This window comes from Barbus barbus, assembly GCF_936440315.1.
Source record: "Barbus barbus genome assembly, chromosome: 30".
NCBI classification, from domain to species: Eukaryota; Metazoa; Chordata; class Actinopteri; order Cypriniformes; family Cyprinidae; genus Barbus; species Barbus barbus.
The window spans coordinates 17,429,432-17,457,290 of record NC_136758.1 but is presented as its reverse complement, the minus strand read 5'-3'; the positions used below and the strand labels follow the sequence as shown (position 1 = coordinate 17,457,290).

General features: G+C 37.8%; 1 protein-coding gene across 1 annotated transcript in view; it reads left to right on the top strand.

The window, feature by feature from the left end:
• dlgap2a (discs, large homolog-associated protein 2a) overlaps positions 1-27,859 on the top strand; it is a gene marked incomplete at its 3' end in the record, with an annotated part of 50,546 nt that overhangs the window by 14,112 nt on the left and 8,575 nt on the right. Inside the window, exons 3-9 of the mRNA XM_079385583.1 lie at positions 2,706-2,899; positions 7,321-7,389; positions 7,843-8,002; positions 8,785-9,004; positions 17,156-17,215; positions 19,320-19,472; positions 20,725-20,963. Of these exons, the coding sequence (XP_079241709.1) occupies positions 2,706-2,899; positions 7,321-7,389; positions 7,843-8,002; positions 8,785-9,004; positions 17,156-17,215; positions 19,320-19,472; positions 20,725-20,963 (1,095 nt within the window). The remainder of the gene's footprint in view (positions 1-2,705; positions 2,900-7,320; positions 7,390-7,842; positions 8,003-8,784; positions 9,005-17,155; positions 17,216-19,319; positions 19,473-20,724; positions 20,964-27,859) is intronic.

Sequence of the window (27,859 nt, the reverse complement as noted above, 5' to 3'; positions counted from 1 at the left end):
AGTAATATTACTCAGTCACTGTCCACAAGTAAAGATAGTCTGTGATAAGAGGTTTCTGTGAAGATGTTCTTGGGGAAAGTGCCAAGAAGTAAATGTCAGCCGGTATAGGTGATGGATAACAGTCGTGACAATGTCACCGTGTCAGCGGTGTTGGCAATGAATTGTGTTGAGGAGTCTGTTTTAATGAGCATCCAGCCATTTCCTGCATACGCTGTTCTTATTTTCTTGGCCTTGCTGACTGCTTAGTAAACAGACATACCTACTAAGGAAGTTTTTTAAGCTACTCCCTTTTCACTTAAAGAAAAGCTTTCTTTTTCACTCTGTCAGATCTTACTTTCTCTTCTAGCACTTTCCATGAAATCGGTACAAAATTATGCCTGAAATTTATAAAAAAAAAAAAAAATGTAACCTTGAGAGGATGCTGATAGTCAAACCTCATATGTTCTAGGGGTGGCCTCGACTAAGGATTTTCATAGTCGAATCAGAATTTTCGTATCTTGCAGAGTTCCACCTTAGAGTCGAATCATATGTTTGGGGGACGCGGCAAAATACATTACCAATATGGCGTTATTTTACTGCCAAATGTCGAGAGCGCATTTTTGTAGCGCGAAAGTAGATTAATATAGAGCGCGAATTTCCTTTGCTCTCGCACAAAACCGGACGCGAAGAGAGAGTGCGCGCACTTAAAATCTGATTGGTTGATAACTTTTGACGTTTAATCCAGGTGTGAAAATAATTAATATCTAGCGCAAGAGCACGGAAAGATGTGCCAGTGCTTAGGACAAAGTTTGAGCGCACACTCGCACACTCGAGTGAGAGGAGAGACACGTTTTAAGCATTGCTTTTTTATACTCTGCGCGAGTATGGAAAGCCAAAGTCGTCATAAACGCCTGCTCGGGCGTCTGATTGCACACTGACACGTCAAAAGCATACGATTTGACAGCAAACCGCGCGTTCTTAGTGCGGGCTTTGGGATTATGGAGAACGCGCGCTTTGGAGTCTTAAAGCGCTTTTGACGTGCGTTTATCATAACAGGAAATGGGCGTCAAAAACGCGTGTTTTTGGTGACTCCAAAGCGTGTGTCAAGAACGCACGTTTTATAGGAAATCACATGTCGAGGACGCGCCTTTTGATACACAAAACCGCGCATTTCCGACGCGCGTTCTCCATAATCCCAAAGCGCGCGCTAAGAACGCGCGGTTTGCTGTCAAATTGTACACTTTTGACGTGTCAGTGTGCAATCAGACGCCCGAGCAGGCGTTTATGACCACTTTGGCTTTCCATACGCCAGAGCAGTGTAGTTATATCCGAGAGCGCGCGTCTGGTTTTGGGCGAGAGCAGGAAATTCGCGTGCGAGCGGGGAGATTCGCGCTCGCGCATTATATTAATCTATATAGAGTACGCTTCGTTATTTATACAACATAACGTAAATATAACGACTTATAAGCTATCTGCACGAAATGCCCCGAAGGCACATGAACGTGTCTGCGCGGCTCTGAATGAACTCTTGTGGATGCGTTCTTCATGTAACAACGTGCAGAAACACGGCAACTAAACTCTAAAAAAATCACAGCGTTTCATTATAACAGTGTTCTCATTATAATTGTTATGTATATGACAGTCGAATCAGGCTCCTCCTATCGAAGCATCGAATCGTCGACTATTCGGGGGCACCCCTAATATTTTCTGTTTATTTTATGTAAGCTTTCAAATAAGAATTTTCTGTTCTTACACTACTGTTGTGGGATGTCCAACTGCAATTTAAAAATAGACCTTTATAGTTTCTAATGGTGTCTTACTCTTATCAATACGACCAAAAATGACGAAGTAATTGAAGTTCTTTTCACAGTTAGCAGGAAAAAATGCAACTGAACACATCCAAGTGTTCAATAAACCTCAGCTGGTAATAAACATTAAGTTCATAAATAAATAATTGCCCACATGAGTAAATGGCTTACAATTTAGTTTCTAGTAGCCACTAGGAACAAATGATGTTCTATATTTATTGATATATTTACTAAATTAAAATGTTTTTTTATTATTATTATTTTTTTTAATTTTGGTATCAGGGTTGAATGATTAAACTTGACAAATGGAGTCAACAGTTTAGTTTGTAATGTATAAAAGATTTGAACATTAGTTTGTTTACGTGCGGTATTACAGTTTGTCTAACTTTTAGGGGAAGTCGTGGCCTAATGGTTAGAGAGTCGGACTCGTAATCCAAAGGTTGCGGGTTCGAGTCTTGGACCGGCAGGGATTGTAGGTGGGGGGGAGTGAATGTCCAGCGCTCTCTCCACCCTCAAAACCACGACTGAGGTGCCCTTGAACCCCCAACTGCTCCCCGGGCGCCGCAGCATAAATGGCTGCCCACTGCTCCGGGTGTGTGTCCGAAGACATCAGCTTTGCTAACAATTTGCAGGGAGTTGGATTGACAGGCCATGTGACCAATCATAATGCCAAATCTGCTATTTTTCTCTAACAAACAAACCAGACAGGAGAGTAGATTAATGTTGGTGGACTTGAACTTGAAAAATGGTGCATACTGACATCTTTCCATGGTTGAAACATGGTCTTTGCAAAGGGTCAGTTCTATCTTCCTTATCCCTCCTTTCAACATATTTTGTGACAGTATATATGCATGTGAGGAAGGTGTGTCTGTGCTGTAATATATCCATTTTATGAAAACAGAATTTATGTACATACAGGTCCCTCAGGATGAATGGGGAGGGAAAGATGAGGAGATCCCATGCAGAAGGATGCGGAGCAGCAGTTACGTTAAAGCCATGGGTGACCAGGACAGTGGAGACTCTGACGGCAGCCCTAAAAACTCCCCACAGAAAAGCGTGCGACCTGACGCTCTTGTCAGATCCGTGCTGCAGAGACAACTTTCAGACCAGAGGTAGGATTTTTGATCAGCCAGTGAATGTCATTAGAAGCCCCATCTAATCAGAGGTTAGAGTGATTAATGCACAAAGTCATAAAGTAGAAAACAGGCATGCAATCATTAACCGGTTATTTATCCACAATCACAGAGGCCCACATTCTGCGACATGTGGGGTCCTTTTTGTTGAATATGCAAATGCATTTTTGATCTCGTTATGAGCCATCATAAAACATCTGCAGTCACATCACAGATTGTGCATTATAGACTCTCACTATGAAAACAGGACGCCCTGGTTTACCGTTTGAAACCGCTGTTTAGCAGTACCGGTAAATTTGAGTGAAAAATTTGAGCAATTAAGATGACAAACACACATATAATCTTACAGACGAGCTGCTGAAAGTGATTCAATTCACACTGACTCCTGCTGCAATTGAACTTACTGCATCTGCGTCTTCATATAAAAAAGCAATGCTGTCTGTTCTAGAAAGTGACTGTGAGTCAGGCATCTATGACTAAGACAAGAGCCTTCTACAGTCTGCTGGTCATGTCATGCATTGAATATTTAATGCAAAATACTAAATATGCCACATAAAAAGGCAAAAATTTCAATAATACCTGCAACAAAGAAGTTACGTTCATTTTGTTTCACTTTTAAAGATTTCAAGCCCACTTAGAAGTGAAACTTTTGTATATTTTCTCCCAGTCTTTGTAAACATTCCAGATATTGTTCCATCTTGAGCCTGCAATGAATTTTGGGATATTCCTGTTACACTGCACCCGCTCTCTCGCACAATACCACCTGGTGCCTTTGTTCTCTCCCAGACGTGAGGATTATTTTCTGCTCTGTATTACAGGGGCTGTACACCATTATGCAAAGCTCTGAAACATGATGTTATAAATTTGGCAAGACTGCCTCTCTAAAAGTACATCTAATGAAAGAGAGTGTAGCACATCAAATGAGCTCTTCCCCTGAGTAGGTGCATGGAACAGTGCATTCACTGCTTATTATGAAAAAGTATATTTATGCAGTATTAAGATTGTAAGGTGGCAGGGATTCCACAAGAAGATGTGTCCCATTATGTCTAGCTACAGTGTAAATTTGCATTTCATTCAGGTAAGAATTAGCCTTTGGAGAAGTTCATAGGCCCTTTAAAGGAATAATTTTCCCCAAAATTAAAATTTGTTCAAAATTGACTCACCCTCAGGCCATCCAAGATATAGAAAAGTTTGTTTCTTCATTGAAATATATTTGGAGACATTTAGCATTACATCACTTGCTCACCAACGGATCCTCTGCAGTGAATGTGTGCCATCAAAATGAGATTCCAAACCGCTCATAAAAACATCAAAATAATCTAGTAAATCATTAATTGATAACAATTTAATAAACAAATTGATCAAGATGAACATCAAATCATTGTTTCCTCCTAAAATACAAGTCCTCTATCTATAATATTGATTTCTCCAGTGAAAAAGTTGTTTAGTCTGAATCAGAATAGAAATATACACAGATCAAGCACCATAGCAAGTGAAAACAGTCCAAACATGTCTGTGGATTTTGATGTGAGAGGACAACAGGGGACGTTTTCAATGGAGGAAGCATTATTATGGCCTGAGGGTGAAATTCACCTAAAAAAAAATTTAAAGTAGGCCTCATGCATTCTCCAGAAAGCTATTTTTTTGTTCGTGCTGTTACTTTAAGAAAGGGAGCAAGACATCAGTGAGTCTTTAGGAGTTAAAGATCACATTACAAAAAGTGTTGATAAAATCTGTGATTTATGTTAAAACATGCTGAACTGCATCTCTACCAAGGATGTTATACAGCTTTGTCATGCACAGATGAAAGCAATGACCTTTAAGAGCAGTAGGAACTACTTTTGAAAGACAAAATAAATTGGTTCGGTTGCCTGTCATACAGTTCTTGTTTCAGCACCCTGCACCATGCAAGCTATATTGTGATTATAGAAGATAGTAAATTACTATATTACAGTAAATTATAGTAAATGATACAATAACCATATAAACAGCCTTTCAATTTCTATTATTTTACTTAATTTATTATTTCTATTATGTTATTTTACACTTCCAAATGTCATTTAGGGTTTCAAATATAAAGATTGGTTTAATCAGTTTTTTTCAGTGCTAGCATGTCATGCTCACTCCTCATTTGGAGAATCAATGTAGTCAACGTCCCAGCAGTCACTTTTCAGATGGTTCTGCACACAATCCAAACCAAATATTGGGCCATGTTCTGGCACTTTTTGTCTATCCAAACCGAGCTATTGAATCTAGAGGAAATGGGTTACCCACCGTTGCCTTCTGTTATGAACATCAGACTTGAGAAGACAAGCTTAAGATTCAAACAGGCCATTTGATCATCTACAAACAACATGTGCAGGATGATATTGTAGGCCAGTAATCTGCCTAAATATGCACTTGTGGCTCTTCCATCTTGTGTGATGAATGCTTAAACATTTGATTGATGATTACCGACATGCTGAAACCACAATGGCTCTGTTGTGCTGCCAAAACCTTAGATAGATAGAAATTCATGCTTTTATTTTATGCTATATATATATCACGGTTTCCACAAAAATATTAAGCAGCACAACAACTTTCAACATGTTTTGGAAAAAACCTTTGCCATCATAAAATTCTGTGCTATGCAGTTGCAAAAATGTAGCCTTACTTTTGGAACAGAGCGATGTTACATTTTCTACTAAGGAGAGAACAGCAGTACATTCTGATGGAACAGTGCGGACTTGGCAGGGCAGGGGGCGTGGTGACGCAGTGACAACATATCAAAGCATGGTAAGGTTTTAGAGTGCATACAAGCTGATCACTCAAGACAGCCTCATTTATCTCTGCATGGCCCAGAGAATATGCAGTAGCAAGAGGGTGCTGACGACACAGCCAGCAGCAGCTCCACAGAATGATGAGATACACTGACCTTCAGAGGGGCTCATCACCAATCAGGGTTATTAAAGATCATCAGTTCAGTACAGCACCGCTGGACCACCCACACATTTTAATGGCACCAGCACATGAGTGCAACCCACTTATAACTGCTTTAGAGTTCTTTGTGATCTCTTAGTATATTTGTAATGTGCTTAGATTTTTAACAACCTGCTGGGAATATTGAGAAAAGTTCATTTAATTGCTCCTTTTGTGTTCTTTGTGTTGGCAAATTAATGCATCTAAAAGCCCCACGTTTTCCTTCTCTGTTTTGAAAAGATTCAAAATAACTTAATACATGATACAGCTCTAATGAAGCTCCCTGCAGTGATGAGCTTACACATGCTGAACATCTGCCCTCTGCAGGTTCAGAATGTGTTGTAGTTACAGCATGAGGCAGAGCTTTAGAAATCTTCCCCGCAGCAGCAGAGAAGGACGCACACCGTGCAAACTGAGGGGGACACATTGACTGTATTGATGTTTAGAGCTCAGAGCTCAAGAATCACCAACAGCAGCATCAAATCTGTCCCTGCATCCTGAAGAGCCTTGTCACGCTCTGCAACTTCATCAGCAAATACTCCAATCATGTTTTCTTCCTAAGATCTCAGATTAGAATGAGCCTTGGTTTTTGTCTGTTGGCTCTTCTGCAACTATAGAGACGATAGCTGAATGGTAATTCTTTGAGCTGTGCTTGGGTGGTCTGTTTCTTACTTGCCCAGCAGAATCTCACAGCAGAAATGTCACCACAATCTACACTAAGCGTTTAGGAATGTGTTTGTGTGCACATTTCTGCAGATCTCAGGAGACTGGTGTTGAGAGAGAGTGGGAGAAAGTGTGATTATATTCCTAGAGGGGACTAGCTGCAGTGTGAATTCTGCAGGAAAGATTATCCAACTAATCCCAAACTCCTACAGACATGACCAGAGTTAGAAACTGTTTTACTAACTTTTAAACCTAACTTTTCTCAAAAATTCTCTCCAACATAGCTGCACCTGTAATTAATGCACCCGTATTAAAATATGTTGTTAAATGCATAATAATGTTGATAATAATTTTTGAATGTATAAAAATTTTCAAATTAGTAAAATTTATATTATGTGATAATATTATTAGATACGAATTATTCACGTTTTTGGATCAACTGTCAGTTGCATACGTTATGTGTAACATGCTTTTTATTTTAGAGGAATTTATTTATATAGAAGAAGAAGAGATTAGAGACAGTCTTTTATTTTGTTTATTTTTAGTTTCATTTTATCCTTGATAAGTGTGTATATTGTTCTTAAAGTTTTAGCATTTTTTTATTTGAACAACTGTAAAAACGTAATTTGCAATTTTGTGGATTTACACATTAATTCAAATGACATCTTGTAGAACTGGCTTAGAGCATCATTACAGATGTGATTTAACTCATGCATTTACAAATTAAAGTCTTTCAATCTTTCTTTTAATCCTAAAAAGTATCTCATATCTGTTCACAGCTCATACCGTTTGGACAAGTCAAGCCGGGACATGGTCAAGTACCTCACCAATATCACCGCAGATTTAAGGTGAATATGAGCAGACATACACATTTAGACTTTGTTAGAGGTTGCATTGATAAATCTGGAGAAAAAGAAAGAGAGGAGGGCTGTGAAGGAAATGGATACATGCTACAGAATCCTTTATGTAATAATCCTTAATTGTAGATTTAGATAGATAGATAGATACATAGATAGATAGATCTTTTTTCTCACTTGCAATTGCAAGTTAAAAAGTTGGAATTGCGTGATGGAAACCTGCAATTCTGAGAAATGAAAGAAATATGTAATGTAAATGTAAACTCGCAATTGTGAAAAAAAGTCAGAATTGTGAGATAAAAAGTTGCAATTACGCATTTTTATTTTTTAATCTGTAGCGGAAACTGACTTCCATATATAGATACATAGATAATATATATTAATATATATCTTTCTTCTCTCTTATTACCTTTCCTTCCCTTCATTGTTGTCTTCACTGCATAGTCAAAGCTACCATCTTCATACCTCTAGGGAAATCCATCCCAGCATCACACTGGAACCGTCTCCCAACTACAGCTCGCCTAAGTTCCGCTCCAGGAACCAGAGCTACATGAGAGCGGTCAGCACCCTGAGCCAGGCCAGCTGCGTCAGCCAGGTCAGCCAGGTGAGAGTCACATCTGCCCGGCTTCACAAAGCTCAAGGTAATCCAGGGTCTTTTCACACCCATCACAGTGCCGAAAACCACAACACATACAGAGGATTTATGGCCCGTTTTGCCATTTATATACAATGTAGTTGTTGTGTTTGTTTGTTTTTAAATTGTCAGATTTATCAGCCTCTAACATCTCTAAATCTCTCTCTTAAAGTGGAGTAATAGGGGTTTTATTGATTTGGCTTGAGGTCTTACAACATGGTTTTCATTCTCCATACCCCCATTTTGCACACACGCCCGTTCTCGCTTTCTAAGCGTCATCAGTGGCTTGCTGTGGTCATTAGAGGATAATTCCCTCTCAATGGAACGCGATGGCAATCTCGGATTTTAGAGATTGCTAAATGAGAATCTGATGGGTAGTAAGAATCCTATCAGACAAGTTCAGCTTGACTAGACAGATATCGCTTTATCACAGAGATGCTCATCTCAGATTTTTCGAAGCGATTTAAGAAAGTATTGCTAAGGAATGGGAAGGATTCGACGAAAGCATTTCATTTCCTCAAACTCGTGCAGGAAGACCGCAGAGATTCTGCTGTAACCATATCGTGATTTTTATCTTGCGTACAGTCCCGTGTAGATAAGATTAGACTGCACACTGGGACCGAGGGAGAAATACAGGCCAAACAGCAAATAAAGCTGAGAAAATAGAAGAAAGCTGAGCGAGGAAAAAAGAAGGGAGGATGGTTAGAAGAAACATGCTGATATATATTGTCTTGGTTTTTCTGGTTCTGCAGGTGAGCGAGACCGAGGTTAATGGCCAATTTGAGTCGGTGTGTGAATCAGTGTTCAGCGAGGTAGAGTCTCAGGCCATGGATGCTTTGGACCTGCCGGGTTGCTTTAGGACACGCAGCCACAGTTACGTACGAGCCATCCAGGCCGGATTCTCACAGGACGATGACTGCGTCCCCTCCATGACATCATCCACTGTCACCTCCACCATCAGGTCCACCACAGGTAAGTGGGCTTTCCTTGTGAATAACCATGCACACCTGTGTCTGGTCTCGGCTTGTGTTTGTCTCAAAGTAGAAGTAGATGCCGTTGCAGAAGGATTCCAGAGAACTTGCTTAATGTTTTCATTAAAACTGACTTAGGTTTGCCTCCAAGCCAAAATTAAACACAGCTGTCCGTGCCAAATAAATTAGTGAATGAATATTTCCTACCGGCCTTGAAACAGTTTTTTGGAAGTTTGCATTATTCAATATGTCTCTTGGCTGGGAGGTGGTGAAAAAAAAAAGGTTTGGCTATTTACAGTTTGACTTGCACGTCCTATTGAAGTTAATAGCCAACTGGCAATTAATTACATTTTACTTCCTTGTCAAAGCCAATTTTAACTCTCTTTTGGTGCTTGGCAAATATTCATTTCAGACTACAAGATACTCATAGTCTGATTCTATGCTTTAGTGCATAACTGAGTCAGTTTTGTGAACTTTAAAAATGATGCTTATGCAATTTAAATAACAAAATGTCAGAAGGATTATTTTAGTGATTAAGATTTGCATGACTTAATTGTCGAGATCCTCTGAAAGTATTAAAGAGTAAAGGATTTGTAAATGAAATTCAGATCAGAGGTAAAGCTGTTCATCAAGATGATTATTTTTGAATGGATGCATTGTATTACATGTAGCATGGCATGCTTGCATGTGAACTGCTTACAGCCGAGTGATTGATTTGTGTAAGGCTTTATAACCCAGGTAAGTGCTGGTGTGCCTCAGAGCATAAGAATATGAACCCTATTGAATTCAATCCCCAAATTTTGTGGCAAACAATAAAATGGTGAAAAGTGAAAAATCTATTTATTTTTTTAAATATTGTGTCCAAATTAAGATATGACCTTTTTATTCTTCCACTGTGTGTTTTGTCTCTCAAGATTTTCAATTTGGATCTCTACCTTGTCCTATTTTCTGCCTCAGTTGACTCTTGGCTAACAGACAGGGAGGGGGTGAAAAGCAATGATGGAGACACGAGGTGGTGTGTATTGCGATCGCAAAATGTTTCTCAGTCAGATGATTGTCACTCTGTGGGCTTTCTGTTTCTCACTCTTGCACATCTCCTAGTCTCTATCTCTCTCTCTCTCCCTCTCTCACTTTCTCTTCCGGGCGTGAAGCTGGTTTTAAACGCATCAGTTTTGAGTTCTCTCTCCCACAGGGTCCGCAACTGAAGCCGTGCTTGAGCATTTTGAGTTTTCAGACTGTTTAAGGGTCAGTGGTGAAACAGGCCACTTAAATAAATGTAATTAAGAGCATCAGAGTCCAGTCTCTGGACACGTGTGAATTAAGGCCAAAAATCTGAGTTAGATAGACAGTAAATATGCTCTGGTGTTTTTGCACTGCCTTCTCACTGAAATATGCTTGCAGAATAACGAGCAATATTGGCTTACAATTTCTCACAAAGGGAGTCTCTTTAAAAACACTTGATTTTGAGCTCGATATGACTAAATCCATTATAGTAAGTCCCATATATTGTGCAACAGTGACTGGGCAAGGAATATTTCAAAGAATCACTGATCATAATAACTGCTTGTGTTAAACTATTGCTAAAGTAATGAGCTAATTTTTTGTTTGAATTTGGCTGTTTGTGTGTCAAGGTACCGGTTGAAGACAATGATTCTCCAGTAAAGACCTGGTCAGTGATGGGTCAAATTGGACCGCTCATGTTCAATAGGGTTCATACCTGCTTTGCTGAGACACACACACACACACACACACACACACACAAAAGAGACTGAAAGCTTTTGCTCGCAATTGCCTCCTTTCAAGGCACAAAGCACAGACCTGCTCTGTCAGAGGGACCTGATGATGCTCTATGAGATGCCGTTGTTATTATACCCTGCAGGTGTCCTCAGGCTTCAGTTCTCTGTTTTGTGCTTTGAGAGATGAATATATGCAAATAAAGGATGGAGTGAGAAGGCAGAGTAATAACAGAGAAAAAAAAGCTGTGAGTCAAAATGGGATCTGTTTGCTAGTGTGATCACAATAACTCAAAATAACTAGCTCCCGTCACCTAAAGCACAGGGAGCCAAGATTGCGTTTGTTGCATACTGAGCAAAACTCAAAACAATTTGTACGATTTTACAAAGCCCTTTGATTTAAATTGTATGCATACTTCTCTGAATGTATTCCCTATAAATAATTAATCCCTATATTCTTTCAATGCATTGTTTTCATCTGACCTGTGTGATAACATAATTCACGCACACAAAAAAGATTTAACTCTGATCTGGCCTAAAACTTATTTTGGCTCACACATGTTTGGTTGAACTCTAAATGGAGCCTGCAAACAGCACAAATCCCCAGGTGGCCTCACCACTGGGCACATTATATACACTCGCATTTTTATATTTTTCTTCCAGAGGGAAATGATGTGCTGGAAGGCACTGGTTTGCTTAATGAGGACAATTTACCCAGCGAGGGGCCAGACTTAACCTCCATGGCCCGTGGGAATATGGGGCTCCGTGGGAGAGGAGATGAATCCAGCACCCTTTATGGTGATAGCTCACCTACCACGACTCCCTCGTTACCCCCACTGAAAACGAACGCACCCATCAGGCCACGGCCTGTTCAGTCAAGTGTCCAGGAGACAGCGGATCTGGCCCTGGCCATCAGCCAGCAGTGGAGGGAGGATGTGTCAGCCATGCGTAAAGAGTTAGCCGAGCTCAGGAAGGATCTGTGCACAGAGCTCAGAGCTTTCAACAGGAACTTTTCCACCTTTACACAACATTACAGCACCTGGTCACCGAACTGGGTGAGGGAAACCCAGACAGCTGCTCCTCAGGTGTCTGTCAGCACACAGGCAGGAAGCAAGACCCTGGTGCGACAGAACACAGCGGACGCAGCGGTTAACTGCCCCTCCCCGGTTGATCCCAATGTTTTATCCATGTCTCCATCAGAACCCGCAGATAAAAATGTCTTGCAGGTCTCAGCCTCTTCACCTTTTTTTCAAACGGACCCCAACTCGGAATTAGCAGACATTGAAGATCCTACTTTTGCTAATCTTACCCCTCCAGATCCTATTGATGTGGCGGCGCTTTGCTGGCCTGATCTAGATTCAGACTCCATGACTCCTCCAGATCCCCCAGAACCAGTGCCAGAGGTGGAACCATATTGCTTTACGAATTCATCCACTCCTGAGCATGTGGAATCAGTTGTTTTAGACTTCACAAATGTAGAACTAGTGAACCTGGCCAGTTTGCAGTGGCCTAAACTGGATCCAGATGATACTGGCTCTCCACCCCTAGAATCTCTTGATCGTCTCTCTCAAGAATCTCCGGAACAACCTGGTACATATACACCGGACCACGGTAGCATAACTACACAGGAACAGTCGGTTCTAGAATCCATGCAGCCGTTGTTGCTGAGTCATACAGATGAAGAACCTATGGACTTCACATCACTAGAAATGGACTCCGTTGTCCTGAGTCCAGTGACCCCAGATTCTATGAATCTTCAAGACTTAAAATGGCCAAGTTTAGAATCTCTTGAGCTCAATGTCTCTAGTTCTCAAAGCCCATTTGCTGTAGATCTAGCCCTACCGAACCCTCCCACCCCAGAAACTGTCTATGAGTGTTCCTACGAAGCCACAGTACAAGAACCACCCCTTCCAGAACTACTGGACACCATTTATCTTCAACCAGCCACTCCTGAGCCTGAATCCCGAACAGAATCTGACATATCAAACCCAACAAGTCCTGAACCTAATTTTCCTACTTGTCAAAAGCCAGCTGCACACGAACTAGACACTCAGGCTCTTGTTTTGTGGTCAAAAAAGGACACATTCATGGGCTGTGCAGAAGAAGGTGGTGCCATGAATGTCCAAGAGTCCTACTCTGAAGAAGGTAACGGCCAGAATGTAGATTCTTCTGCCCCCATTATAAATTTCCCAATCCAGCCAGACACTGTGGACTCAGCTCCCCTGGAGTCTGAGACTCTCTTTTCTGCCGTTCTGTGCTCAGTTGAGTCAGATACCTTCGATCCTGAAGTTACTAGCATAGATGAACCAATGTCACAGGAGCTGAACCCACCTGGACTTGCTACCATAGACCCAGCGACTGTGCACCCCTTCAATTTATCCCTGTTGGAGCTCCAGTCAGCTTTAGATGTATCTAAGAGTGAAACAAGCGATAATGGGTCACCAAAGGGAACAGCAGTCATAAGCAGCCCTTCTCATTCACCATCCGGTAGGGATTTCCTGTGGATTCGGTGGCAGCGGAAAGCACGCGGACGGCAGCCGATGTCACGGAGTGCCAGTATGGAAATTTACCACAAGAAATACTCAAACAATTCAGAGATGTCCTATATGTCACTGTCACTCTGAGCTCTCCGAAAAGTGCATGAAGCTACACGGGGTGTGCAATAGATAATCATATGTGATATTTACAGGCAGAATACAAGACTGTTAGGTTATGTAGCAAGATGTTTACAGGTTTGTGTCTCTCCATGGTGTGTGTGTGTGATTATATAAGAGAGAATGAGAAGTAGAGAGTGGGAAAAGGGGTAAGAGATTGTTAAATTTGAGGCATGGATGTGGTTGTAGCTAAAAGCAGTCTGATGACAGCAATGGCACTGTATTAGTGTACTTCAGACATTCAGCACCTATTTAAACTGCAAATCTGGTGAGTCACCTTGAACTTCACTCCTCTCTAGGGACACTCTCTGGCTTTAGAGAGACTCAAATGTATTTTAGTAAATACTGTGATTGTTTTTTTGGCAGAGAACGAAGACTTACAGTCAAGACACCCTCTCCAATGAACTTTAGAAACTACCGACTAAACTGTAAAATAAATTTCTGTACAAACTGGTCTCGGATCAACCAGAAATTTGTACCTTAGTCATGCTCTCTGAGGGTGGGTGGTAGGGAGAATCCTTTGTCAGATGGAGCAAGTCTATGAACTGGAGGTTGGCCAAAGACTACCTGAAACAACTGCATATCGCTTGGATACATTTTATGGATTTTGATAACCTTTTTTCTCTGAATGTAATGTAATGGTTGTTTCTCTGGTGTGAATGATGGAATCCTTTTGGAATGATGGAATTCCATTTTACTCAATGTCTTCAGAGCCAAAGTCTCACTGTAAAAAGTGGAGGAAAATTTAGTACTGTGAAATTTTCAAAGACACAACGGCTATGTTATGATACTCTGTGGAGTGACTGCTGTTTCTTTTTCTCCTTTTTTGCTCAAATCTCTTATTCAGATCTGTTGGGATATAGGACGAAAATGTTGAATGTGACCTTTTTCTGGGTATATTCATATATCAGATATTAAAATTAAGTAGATATTTCTTGAGATGACTTAAATTTAAGGAATTTGGTTATAGAGGTTTGAAGCACTGTTAGTCTGCTGGGGTTACATGAACATACACTGAGCATGTGGGTCATTTTGAAGCTTGTTTAAACATGGGATATAGATCTTCTGGCCACAAAATTGCAATGGTTTAGGAATTAAAACCGGTGGTGGAAACTTGCACATTGGGGTGACTGGCCACTATTTGTACAGTTAACTGTAACCTTTTAAACAAGATCGATCATGCACTCTTAAAAATCCATGCTAATCTTGCAAATCCACACTTACTATTATAAATGACATACAAGATACTGTTAATATAATCCTTAATGCCCACATATAATATATTCCCCAGTGATTCCCTATATTATTGTAAATGTATAGACTATTGTATACTGTGATTTGTTTTTATTTTTTTTCTTCTGCAAAAATTTATAACGTTACACACACAACTCTAATTAATTGCTATGAGAGCTCCCCATCTTTAAAATGAGATGCCAGTTCATTTGTGTCGGTTGGGTTACTGAAGTTATACAGTACAATGTTAAATCAGCTGTCTGTATGTATTATTATCCACTTTATGTACATACATACTAGCGAATATCAGGGTACTAAAGAAAACACTCTGCCTATCTATAACAGTTATGATTTGATATGTATTGAGAAATGCAGTAGCCTTGTATCTGACAATCAGAGAAGATACATTAATGACATTTTAATTATTATCAACAGTTTACACCTAATTGGTATGACAGAGTCATACTAAAACTGCAGTAGTTCCTTAAGTAGTTAATGTAGTTGAGAATGAAGGTTCACATTATTAGCAGTGAATGTATTTTTTTATCAAGTGGTTGTAGCTAATGCATCTAATTATAATTAGATATGTGTTCTTGTTTATTTATTTAAAACTTGGACTTTCAGAGCTCTCTGCTTTTTTGTTAGTCAGCCAGCCAACTGACAGACACTTAACAGTGAGTTTTGAGAACAGTGCAAACATTAGATAGTTTTAAAAACTTTTAAAGACTTTAAATGTGTTTCCCTAGAAATGAAACCTGCAACATATCTTTAATCTGTACATATCTAGTGTTAGAATGGAAATCTTGGCTAATTCCCAGTTCGCATGCCACTACTACTGTACGTGTGGTCATAAAATGGTCTTATTACACCATTAGAGAGCCATTGCAACCATCGGCCATGATATTCTTGTGTAGCGCCAAAGGTTGTGGAAATTATTGACCTAAAAAGCACAGACTGATGTATATTTTGAACATTCACTTGAAATAGTATGCATTGTTGACATACTGTTTTTTTGTGATTTGAGAGACTCTTAATCCTTATCTCACGTACTTTATTATATGACTAGCATGCATATTGGGATTTAGCCGTTACTAACAGGTCTTCCTTTATTCATAACAGAGCTCTCAGGCCTTATTTTACTGCATTGTCCACACATTGCCCTCTGCTGTGCTGGAGAGCTATTTCTTGAGTAATAAAAGTGGGTTTTACGTGCATATCTAGAACAGACCCACAGGTGCTTAAAGTGCAGGACAAAACTGACTGTAGCAAAACAAATAAACACATTAAGATTCTCATTGGTCCCATCCCTACTATATTGAGTCATTGCCAATCATTTCAGTGAGCAGTCAATATCTGACCGAGCCTTATGGGTCATTTAAGTAAAGTAAAAGCAGTGTTTCTAAAAGCAGTGTTTCTCTGGGCAGAGGGGTTTCCTGGTACTGTACATTTCCATTGGCTGCTTGTGCATTGTGTGCCTTGTCTGGCTCATGAATGTGGGCGTTTAACCACCCAGCCTCAATATTGTTGTGCCACTGTGATTTTCTTTTCTTTTTTCTCAATGGCTTCAAAATTTCAGAATGGAAGCACTTTGACTGTAAGATTTGAAATATTAGCCACAGAGATCTGAAGCCTGAAAAATCATGTGAAAATAAGCCTCTTTATCTCTGTGTATCTTCACTTCTGTCAGCTGATTGTTAATTTTTATGAGATCATCTTAAATGTCTGCAATCATGATGATCTGTAACTTAAGTGAATGTTATTAATTTCATTAAATAATAAAAGAAGTTGTTTTACATCAGAACTTCAACTGTTGTAGACCGGTGCATGGTGGTCTCTGAACTAGGAGTGTTTGTAAACACTTTGTTCTAAGCTACAGTACCTCTCTCTTCTCATTTCTCTTCACACACACAAGTATGCGTCCTTTTGTTTTCTCTGTACTGGTAAGCTGCATTATACTTCTTGATCTGCTATAATAATTTCCTATAATAATAATAATTTCCTGTTGTAAGCCCCTACAGGTAGATAAAATTTATAGCTGAGCAAATTGCCACAAGCAGTAACATTTGAGATTTCTTTGCAAGTAATCAAGTGTGCCATTACACAGAAGCACAATGTGATCAGAAGGTTCTGCGAAGCAGATGTGGAGTTTTCGAAGAGATTGCAGCATGCAGTTTTGGCATTAGCTTTTTGAATTTCAAAGTCAGTGATTTAGTTCAGGTTGAAGTGACTTTTCTTTTTTTTACTGTTACTTTTCTGTGGTATGTGGTCTCTAAAATACACAGTGGAAGAATGATTATGTTTTTAGTTTGTTTAAAAGGATGATCACTTTTCATCAGGTGTTTCTATACTTATATTTTATTTTGTAACTGTAAACTTGTGACTGCTTGAAATCAAACCCATGATGCAAAATGTAGCTTTAGTGTATGTGTACTGAGCTCAGAATGACGTGTGGTTGTATCTGTGTCTGTGTGTGTGTGTGGGAGAGTGAATGTGGTCTGGCTTCAAAAAGTTTATGCGTATGTCTGCTTATAGGAATTCAGTTCCATCTCCCTTCTTCAGGCAGTGTGGACCGTCCTTCCCAACAACCACCAGGTAAATTATAGTTTTAACTCATGTTCCAGTACCTGCATTAAAATAATAAAATACCATATGTTCCTTCATAACTGGTCATTAATGCTTATGTTTCATAGTATTTGTTTGTTTTATTTCTGAGCACTACCTCTTAGCAGAATGTCTCTTCTAACTACAGTGTATTGAAATGTGCTAACAGACCCTTCAACACCTCTCTGACACTTCTTTGACCCTTTCACCTCTACCACCTCCTTACTCGCAGATCTTTACAGATGCAATGGAAAGCTCAGCAATAAAATGTTTTTTCTCCTTTTCTTTTCTTCCACAGTATTTTTTTGTCTACAACACAGCACTGGGTTTAACATAATATTCTGGTTATAGTTTTGTAAGCTAACACTTATTATAAAACTTCTCCAATTAATTCACCTAAAAAACACTTATAGTAATGTTTTTTTTAAAGTACAAAACTTACAAAAATCTAAGACAAACATTAGAATGAAGATAAAATAGAGTGCAGTATTTTTCAACGGTCTTAGTTGGTTCCAGAAGTAGTTTTTCCCTTTCAATTTATGAGCCATGAACCAAACCAACTAACTACAAGGTGTATCATAACATTGCTAACTTTGATTTAAAGAAAAATTAAGTAACTGAAAATTAGATAAAAAGACAGTGGTACAAGACTGTGTACTGAACTATGCACTTTATCTGCCTAATTGGAACATTGGATAAATGCAAAATGAGTGCAGCCAAATTAAAACAAAGCATCATGATAAACTTTAACACTGTTCTTTTACAGCCTTGTAAGCACTAGTATGTCCTCACAAACTCTTTCCCCCTTCCTCACTTCTTCTCTCTTCGTAATGATGAAAGCACAGTGTCATCACTCTCAGCTCATTTGATAAAACACGCAGCACAGAGAGAGCTATGAGTCCCTGTTGCATTATTTGTTTGGCTATAACATCTATTTTTGTACCAGTGCTGAATCACTCTGCTCAGTCCTTCTCCTCTTCTCTTGATCATTCTTGGCTCTTCAATCTCTCTCTCTCTCTTCTCCCTCTTTGTTATGATCCATCTTTCTCTTTTAATCTCTCCTTATCTCTCTTTCGTTCAATCAGTCTTTCTGGTTCAGTTGTTCACATGACCTTTCTGTGAGGTTTTAAAGCTGGCTGATGCGGTTTAGCAGAGTTTGACTTAAGACATACAGTGGGGTCTTAAAGTCTGAGAACACTAGTTTTTAATGCTTCTGTTATGCATTTATCATTATTATGACAATGGAGTGAAAACTGGTTAATTTCAAAATATCCTAGTTCCTGGATTACCCTCTTTTACTTTAATTGCAGCAGCTCTCAAGCCACATCAACTTTATAATCTTTTTTTTTTTTTTTGGTAAAACCTGATGTTCTCCAGTTTGATTTGAGATGATGCAAAGATTCAACTGAACCAAGAACATCTAAAGTGTCACATGATCAATGTCACAAATTTACTTATTTCATTAGTGACCTAGAAATATCGTAGAATCTGAAATAGTTTTTCTTTTTCACGCCATAGCATTTAGTTTTTTCCAAACTTTCTTATTCTTTCCAGGATTTTTAGGATTTCCTGGATTTTAGGATTTCTTTTTTGGATTTTTAGGTTTTTATTTTTAGACCTCAGTACTTCAACGTTTCTCAAAAATAACTATATTATATTGCAAAGTCCTTTCATTTGGTTCACTGTATGTCATAATAGATCCCTTACAGTGATCATCTTTTCTGTCACTTTTGATTATTGTGACCTCCAAAAAAAGTACACTAAATTAGAGGACACATCCAAATCAAAGATCCATTTATCTGCCTGGTCCAGCTGTTTGGATTAGAGCAGGAAGAGATCTGTGGATAACCTTTTGCTCATCAGAATGCATGGCAGGCTTCACAGTCTGTTTACAAGAACATCAGAGCACTATTTCACACTGCTTTTCTCCTTTATTAATGAAGAGAAAGTCTGTATATAAAACTTGCTGTCAGCAGGCTCATTGTTGACATGTTTGTTAATTTTGAACGAGTAATCAGCAGCAAAGTGTTCCCACTACATCATGTTAATGTACAGGAGATATTTGACACTAAACCTCTCCCATTTTATCTAACAGCAGTCACCTACACACCCAGTACACCCACATATAAGAGGACCCCTCCACCCGTGCCCCCTCGTTCCACCTCCAAACCCCTCATCTCCATCACAGCGCAGAGCAGCACAGAGTCCACGCAGGATGCCTACCACGAGGGACAGCTGGCCAGAGGGGGTATATAAACCAGTGTTATTTTAGTAATATTTATTTATTATATATTTATTATTTAAACTATTATAGTATTTATTCATATTTTGAATTAACTTTTTTTCATGTTTTTGTTTCAATTTTTATTTTCGTTTCAGTTTTACTCATTTTAGGACTTATTTATTACAGTTAGCTGCCAAAGCAATATGTTTTAAGTTTAAGTTTTCATGTAATATTTATATTTTATTTTATTTCATACGGTGGCCGAGAAAGCTCAACGCACTGCAATTTCAGAAAACATATGCAAATAGAAAAAGCACCAGCAAATCAAGAAAACATCATCATCAATTTGACAGCAGGTGCTGCAAATGCTCTCAACTTTATTTGCAGTGCGTTTCTTTGTTTGGTTGTGTTGTTAGTATTTGCAGTGAATTTCTTTATTTGTTTGTGTTGTGAGCATTTGCAGCATGAGTGTTGTCAAATTGATGAAGTTGTTTTCTTAATTTGCAGGTGTTTTTTCTATTTGTAGCGCGTTGAGCTCTCTCGGCCACCGTAATTTCAGCTTTATTTCAATTACATACACAATTACAAAACAACAAATACAAAAACAATTTTAACAGTTAATTATAATTAATTTAATAGTTAACAATAACAACACTGCTTTAAACTAAATAATGCGTCGTCCATACTTCTGACTAAGAAAACAATGATAGAACATCACTGGTTCAATACAAGTTAAGTCAACAACATTTGTGGTGTCACATTGATCACCACTAACAACTGTTTCACTTATCCCTGGTTTTCTTTAAAAAAAAAAAAAAAAAAAAGGTTATAATGAGGCTTTTATAGTGGAAGCAAGTGGGACAAATTTTTGAGTTTTTAAATACGATGCTTTATAATTTTATAAAAGCACTTACATTCAATTCTTAAAATTGTATTGTCGGAGCTGTAAAGTTGTAGTTTTAGTCATTTTAGGTTCTTATCCTTTGTTATAATAGCAACAAAGTTGTACATTCATAAATTTGAATGTAACTTTACACAGCAAAGGCTAGTGAGCAATTTTCTTCCATCATGGTAACATGCAATCTATTTTTAAAAGAAAAGGAGGGACAGGTCAAAATAAATTTTTGTGCTAATCAACATTGTGTCTCAAGTGCTGTTGATTAAGCTTAACCTATAACAGATTTCTTTAATTCTGAACATTACATTATTCACAACATCATTGTATGCTTATTTGTCCTTAAAATGACACCAGCTTCTCTTTATGCTTTTCCCACAGGCATCTGGGGTTCTGATGGGTTGAGTCTGAGTTTGGGTCGAGCGCTTTATAACTCCACTGACAGTTTGGACAGTGCCAAAGCCGTCACTATCGCCATGGAAGCGGCTGCCATGGCAATGGCAGGAAAGAGACACCCCTCCACAGACAGCCATAGCTCAGTAATGACCTGTGATAAAGCTGTGCTGGTGTCCAGAGCAGAAGAGTACCTAAAAACTCCAAGGTCCTCAATAGGAATACAGGTGAAGTGCAATAGTTTAATCCTGCATCACAATTTAAATGAATAGTTCATCCAGAAGTGTCATTTCTGTTAGCATTTACTCACTCTCATGACATTCCAAACCTTTCTTCAGTGGAGCACACACAAAAAAAGATATTTTAAAAAATGTTTTAACTGTATTTGTCCATAGAATGATTGTCAATGGGGTCCAAAACAACACTGAAATCCACTGAATTTCATTGTATGGACAAAAAATCACTTCAAAGTCATGCATAAATTCATTCAAATTTGGAACTTTCATTAGGGGCCAAGCATCGAAGGTGCGGTGGCACCTATTGTATCCGTTAGATTTCTTATTATTCTTCTTCTTCTTCCACTCTGGAAGTCTATGGCAGCCCATAGAACTGCTTGCGGGAAAGTTAAGATATTTGGCACACTGATAGAGGACAGACTCAATATTAAGCATAGCAAATTTGGAGTCTCTAACTCAAACTCCCTGGCGCCACCACTTATCCAACGTTTCAGTCATGTTTATGCTAATAACTTTTGAACCATAAGGCACATAAGGAAAATTATTTTTTCCTCTGAATCGAATGTTGAAAGTCCAAAATTTAAAAATCGTAAGATTTATTTTTTTCACTATTTTTAATTGTTCAAAAAACCTACTTTTTCGAACTCGTCCTAGATGGTTGTCTGATTTTCACCAAAATTGGCTCAGATCATCTTCAGACCATGCTGGCAAAAAGTTATAGAATTCAAGTTGACTGGTCAAACCGTTCTCAAATAATGTGCGAACGAATTCTACGGAAAGTATGCAAAAATGGATGTGAGGCTATATCTCCTCAACGGTTTGGTGTATTGAGACCAAACATGGTGTGTGTTATAACAAGCATAACCTGAGGCTACCTGCAGTGTTTTGGCGTAGTGCCACCTAGTGGTCAAGAGATACGAAAAATGGCTATTTTTGCTTATAACTTCTGAATGGTTTGGCCAAAAATACCAAACTGGTCTCTTTAGATTCGGTGGAGCATGCCGAGTCGAACCATACCCAATTTTCCCATGTCAGCCATTTTGGCTATTGGCCATTTTGAATTTTGTCGTAAAATGCTATATTTTACGAACGCATTGATGTGTTGTTACAAAACAAAAATGCATCTTCAACACCATTCCCTGATGGGACTCAAAAAGTTTGGGGGCAATTTATAAAAATGTTAATAACTTTTGCTTACATTAGCCTATTGTAATAAGACTGATGTTGATAGATTCCTTGGATCATGCCAAGAACATCAATACCAGTTTTGCCATAATTGGCTGAACTTCCTGTCCGCCATTTTGTTTCATGTTGAAAACTTATTTTTTCGAACCCTTCCTAGACCGTTAGTCTGATTATCACCAAATTTGACTCAGATCATCTTCAGACCAAGCTGGCAAAAAACATTTGGATTTTGTGTCTATATACAAAACTGTTCTTGTTTAGGGCATCAACGAATTTGCTGGAAAGATGCCAAACTGCATCTGAGGCTGTATCTCTGCAAAGCTTTGACATATTAAAACCAAACTTTGAATGTGCCATTTTCACCTCACACTGACCACCCTACATAAATTTGATAACAGCACCACCTATTGGTCAAGAGTGATAAACCATTCATTAACCATTAATTATGAAATTTTCAAACCTCCTAATAACTTTTGAATGCATTAGCCTATTGTAATAAGGCTAATGAGGCTTAAAGTGCCACCTATTGGTCAAAAGTGATAAACCAATAAATCACATCACTAGTGGTTGTATTTATGGTTTTTCAGCCATTTTGACTAAAATCATCTTAAAATGGTTTTAATTACTCATTGCTGCAGTTGATTGGATGCTTTCCTCTGTAGTGTTTGGCCCCGTAATTGCTGCTTGCAGCTATATTTTTCATTGGAATCTTTATTTCTAAGTGAACTCTCCCTTTAGGGTATAGTGTATATTTAAGGAGTCAATTATTCCGATTACACTACAGTTACTACACCTCAAGACATTGTTCAGATTTTTCAAGACATTCGTCAACTTTTTGTCCTTAAAACGCTCTTGCGTGTACGACTGATTTCTTATGCATCTCATCCCACGTCCTCTGTTGCTAATACCAAATCATCATTTTAGAGCTAGTAGCGAAGGCTTGAGCCATTGATAGCAGACTAATGCAGTTGTTAGAGACACAGAGAGAGAGAGAGAGAGAGATTAAGCATGTGTGAATTACCTGAGTTTGTGCATCTCTCAACAGATTTCAGCAGCAGTGTCCCTAATAGCGAAATGTTAAGTTCATCTGCTTTATTACCTCACTAGTGAGAAATGTTGTGTAGCTTTTAAGTTGCTATAATAAAAAATGTTTTTCACAAAAAAATACCTTTTAAATAAAAATACCTTTTCCATGTTTAATATGCGGATAACTATAAGTTAGCCATTTGTAGATTAATTTCTTTGAGAAGTCTAGGTGTTACATTTTACTATTACTATTACATTTCGTTCAGCCTAACAACAGCAACACTGGCTTAACCAATGGTGTGGGTTTGGGGGCGGGGCTAACCGTTTAGCAGACCAGGAAGAAATTGGGGAAACCTGTTAGCAAACAGTCATTGTTTTTTTTTTCTTCTGTTTTCTTGCAGCTCTGTTTGGAAACTTCCACTTTGACTAGCTTAAATAGAAATCTGTCTTTTCTTTCCACTTCCCTGCGGTTTGAGCTCTTGTCTGTCTGTTGAGAACAAAATATTCATGAACAAAGTGCTGACTAGTGATAAATCCGACCCACAGGCACTCATACAAACTGAATCTTACCTACCCGAAGCAATGTAGGTTATTTTGGAGTCCAAACACAGAAGTATATACAAACCCTTACACCTCCAGTCCATGTTGTCATGCTAAAAATAGCTTCCAGTGAGTCATCATACCGCAATCCATTAATTAACATTCAACTCAGGCTTCACTGAATGGGTTCTCCCTCTCTTTCCTTACCTTAATCTCCCTCTTTCCCCATCTCCTCTCTTTCGTCCTCCCTCTTGCTGTCTCTTGCCAGCAGGTATCTGTCTTTGCCTTGTGAATATCTGTGTTGAGATCATGTCCTAATAATGTTAAATGGGTTTTCCTCTCTCAGCCCTTTAGCACATCTGTTCTGCATTCATTGTCCACACTGCCCCCTAGAGGTTATGCACAGGGAGCACAAATAACTGCCAATGGGAGAAATGGGTGGGCCAGACGCAAGTGGGTGGGACTTAAGCTGCAAGTGGGTGGGACCTAAGATGCAAGTGGGCTGTACAAACCAACAGATGATTTTGATTGGTTTGTTTAATGTCATGTGGGTTGTTGTATTGGTTCACGCTCCTGGTGGCGGTAGTGGGCGAATTTTTTGCAATCCGTCAAAAAAACGAAGAAGACGACTTTCAGCGGCGGCACGGTAGATGAGTGGAAAAGGTAAGCGTGATGTACAATTTTTGTTTGTTTTGTTTTGTAAAAAGCATTACAAGCTGTGAAAAGTGCATTTTGTACAATGTTTTCTTAGTACCACACAATCTTGTGCCTAACAAAATCTTTTTCTTTTTTTTTTCTACAAACAACTAATTTGCTCTCCAGGTTATGGTTACCGAAGACCATAAGCAGGTAATATAATTGCATGGCATTGTAATTTTGGTAACACTTTCTATGAAACCCATATTTATAATACATTATAAGAGTATTTTAAGGCATTATAATGAATGCATAATGCATTATAAAAACCTTATAATATGTTATATCATCTTATGAATATCCATAAGAACAGTTTTAATGTATTATAATATTTACGTATTTGTTGTTATAGCTTTTAAGAGTGTGATGATTTACTTGCCACCTTTCTTATGCTACTTTACTTAAAACCATCAATGACCACTTATAAGTATAGTAATAATAATAGTAATATTTTTTTTTCCTCTCAAACAGCCATAAGATCAGATATCAGATCAGATTGCTTTTAACTATTTTTATTTTAATATCAGTTTGATTATTTTGATGGTACCCTTTAGACAGCTGTTGATAAGTAACTCTGCAACTACATGTCAACTAGCAGTCATTGGAGTATTAGTAGTATGTCTGCTAAATATATGCTAACACATTGATTTTGATGGTTCCCCAACAGACAAACTGACTATAAGCAACTTTGCGAGTACGTCAACATTCTACCTACCCTAACCTTAACCTAAGCTTACTAATACTCTAATGCAAGTTAGTTGACATGTAGTTGCAAAGTTGCTTATAGTCAATAGACTAAGGGGACATCAAAATAAAATGTAACCTAACATAGAAAAAATAAAAAAAAAAATTCAGTTGAAATTATTAACTAGCTCCACACCTAACCACTTACAAGATGTACTGTAGTAAGATACTATGCAGATCATAAATAATGTCAAGTAATAGTCCCATTATCAGTGTAAAAGTAGATTTAATATAGTGTTCATTGTGTTATAAATAACACAATTTTATACAGTCTGTGATAGATACACTGTAAAAAGTGAACAGTTGGATCAACTTAAAAAAAACTACTTCAATTGGTAACACCTAAAAAAATTTTTTTTTCAGCTTAATTTATTACAAATAAAGGTACTAAATTAAGTATAATTTTTTTTTTTTTTTTTTTTTAGGTGTTACCTAAAAAAAAATTTTAACTAAACTTTTTACAGTCTTTTACATCTCCTAACCTCCTAATCCACAATGTAATATAATTAAAACATGGTTTAATTTTTTTTTTTTTTTATTTAATACTAATAATAATCAATAATCAGTTTTGTGTAAATTAATGGTGAATAAACCATTAAACCAACCGTTTTGTCTAGTGGTTTTTAAAAGGAATACTTCGTTTAAAAATAGTAAAAGTCTCATTTGCTTGGCCTAATGTCCCTTAAAATTTCTGGACACCATTTACTTGCATAGCATAGATCTACAGAGCTGAGAAATGATTCTTGAAATGTTTTTACATGTTCAACAAGAGAATAAAGTCATGCATATCTTGGATGGCATGGGGAGAATGTTTTAAATTTGGTTTAACCCTAATGCTCATTGTGCTTCTTGTGCTTCTTGTGTACCCAACAGGTTATGTTGGGAAGGGCAAGTGAGGCGAGCTCCGTGGAATTTACTTGGAACCAATGCATCCTGGATTTTGCAGTGCCCACTGCATGCAAGTCTATTGTGTTGAATGAATAATTGTACATAATTTGATTCAGCAGAAATAAAATCATTTACCCACCCTGAGATTTAAAATTAATACATTGATTTGTGTAACATGTTCTAAAGAACATTAGTCTGTCATTTGCTGTTATTTGATTTAAATTTAAAAAAAATATGTAAAATAAAAAATGTGCAGTACAGGCAAATTGTAAGTACACTTTCTTAACAGTACTCAATATTTTCTTTATGTGTCAAACATTTACCTCATAAGTGCAATTGCATCTCACTTTAATATTCCTTGGTAGGCTACTGTAGAAGAATTAAAGTAAAATGTAATATCCAGAAATATGCTTAAATTACTACAGTTAAAGGATTTAAAATGACACCATCACGAAGCATGGCAAAAGGTGTAAAGACATGTTTTCAATGTTGACTGTGAATGGTATTGAATACAAACAATAATGACAAAACTAAGAATAAAATGTGATTTTAATGTTGACAGTGAATGGTATTGGATACACAATAATGACAAAACTAAGAATTTCAGGTTAAACTACTATATGTCATTTTAAACTACGATGAAATCCACCCTACTTGCGGCATAAGCTCCTCCCACTTGCTGTTCTTGGCGTAAGCTCCTTGCACTTGCTGGTCTCCGGGCTGCAGCGATATCTTCTTGGCCAATGGAGGTGAATTGAGTCCATAAATATTTATTACCAGCCACGAAACACAATTTTGCAGCATTATTTTATTAAAAATATGTTTGCCCTCAAGACTGCAATTATTTAGCTGTTTTTCTTGTATATTAGTGACAAATGGCACAGGTCTCTCACTGGCTAGCCAAGATGAGCTAGTCTCTATCTGTCGATGAAACAGTATCTGCTACAAAAACAATTAAAAAACACATTATGTGGTTTTTGGCAGCTTAATGGGAGGAATATTCCACAAATCTGTTACCACATAGAGTTCTGGACAAATACTAGAAAAATTTATGGTGATTTTTGCCTGTTTCTTCCCAATAAAAAAAGTTGTAGTAGTTGCCATGGCATTAAACTTGGTAACGTGGCTTGACTAGCAGCATTTAGTGAACCAGTGGTGTAAGTTTGGAGCATGACTACCTATTTGTATGAATGACATACGAGACTTGTTCAGAAATAACACATTAATCTTAACTTTTTTTTCAGCTTGTGCAGAGGGGAAAGTCTTGGTGCAGCCAGTTAGGTAGATGCAGAAGGGTTGTAGGTTGTGAGCCGTGTTCGCTGAGCTTGGCTGGAAATCATTCTGTATATTCAAAATTCACTTTGCTTTGGCTTATCGTTAACGTTTAGTAAAGAATAGTTTGTCCAAACCCATGTACTGTTCCTTTCTTGTAACATTTCACTTTTATTTCAGTTCACATTTATTTGTATTGCGCTTTTCATGATGCACATCGAAAGTAAATCTTTGTATATGTATGTGTGTGTGTGTGTGTGCAGAAGAAGAAGAATATATATATATATATATATATATATATATATATATATATATATATATATATATATATATATATATATATTAGTGCTGTCAAATGATTAATCGCATCCAAAATAAAAGTTTTTGTTTATGTAATATGTGTGTGTACTGTGTATAATTATGTATATATAAATACACACACAAATATGTACATGTATTTACATGTATATATTTATATAATTAATATTATATATAAATATATTTTATATACAAATATATTTTTTTTCTTAAATATA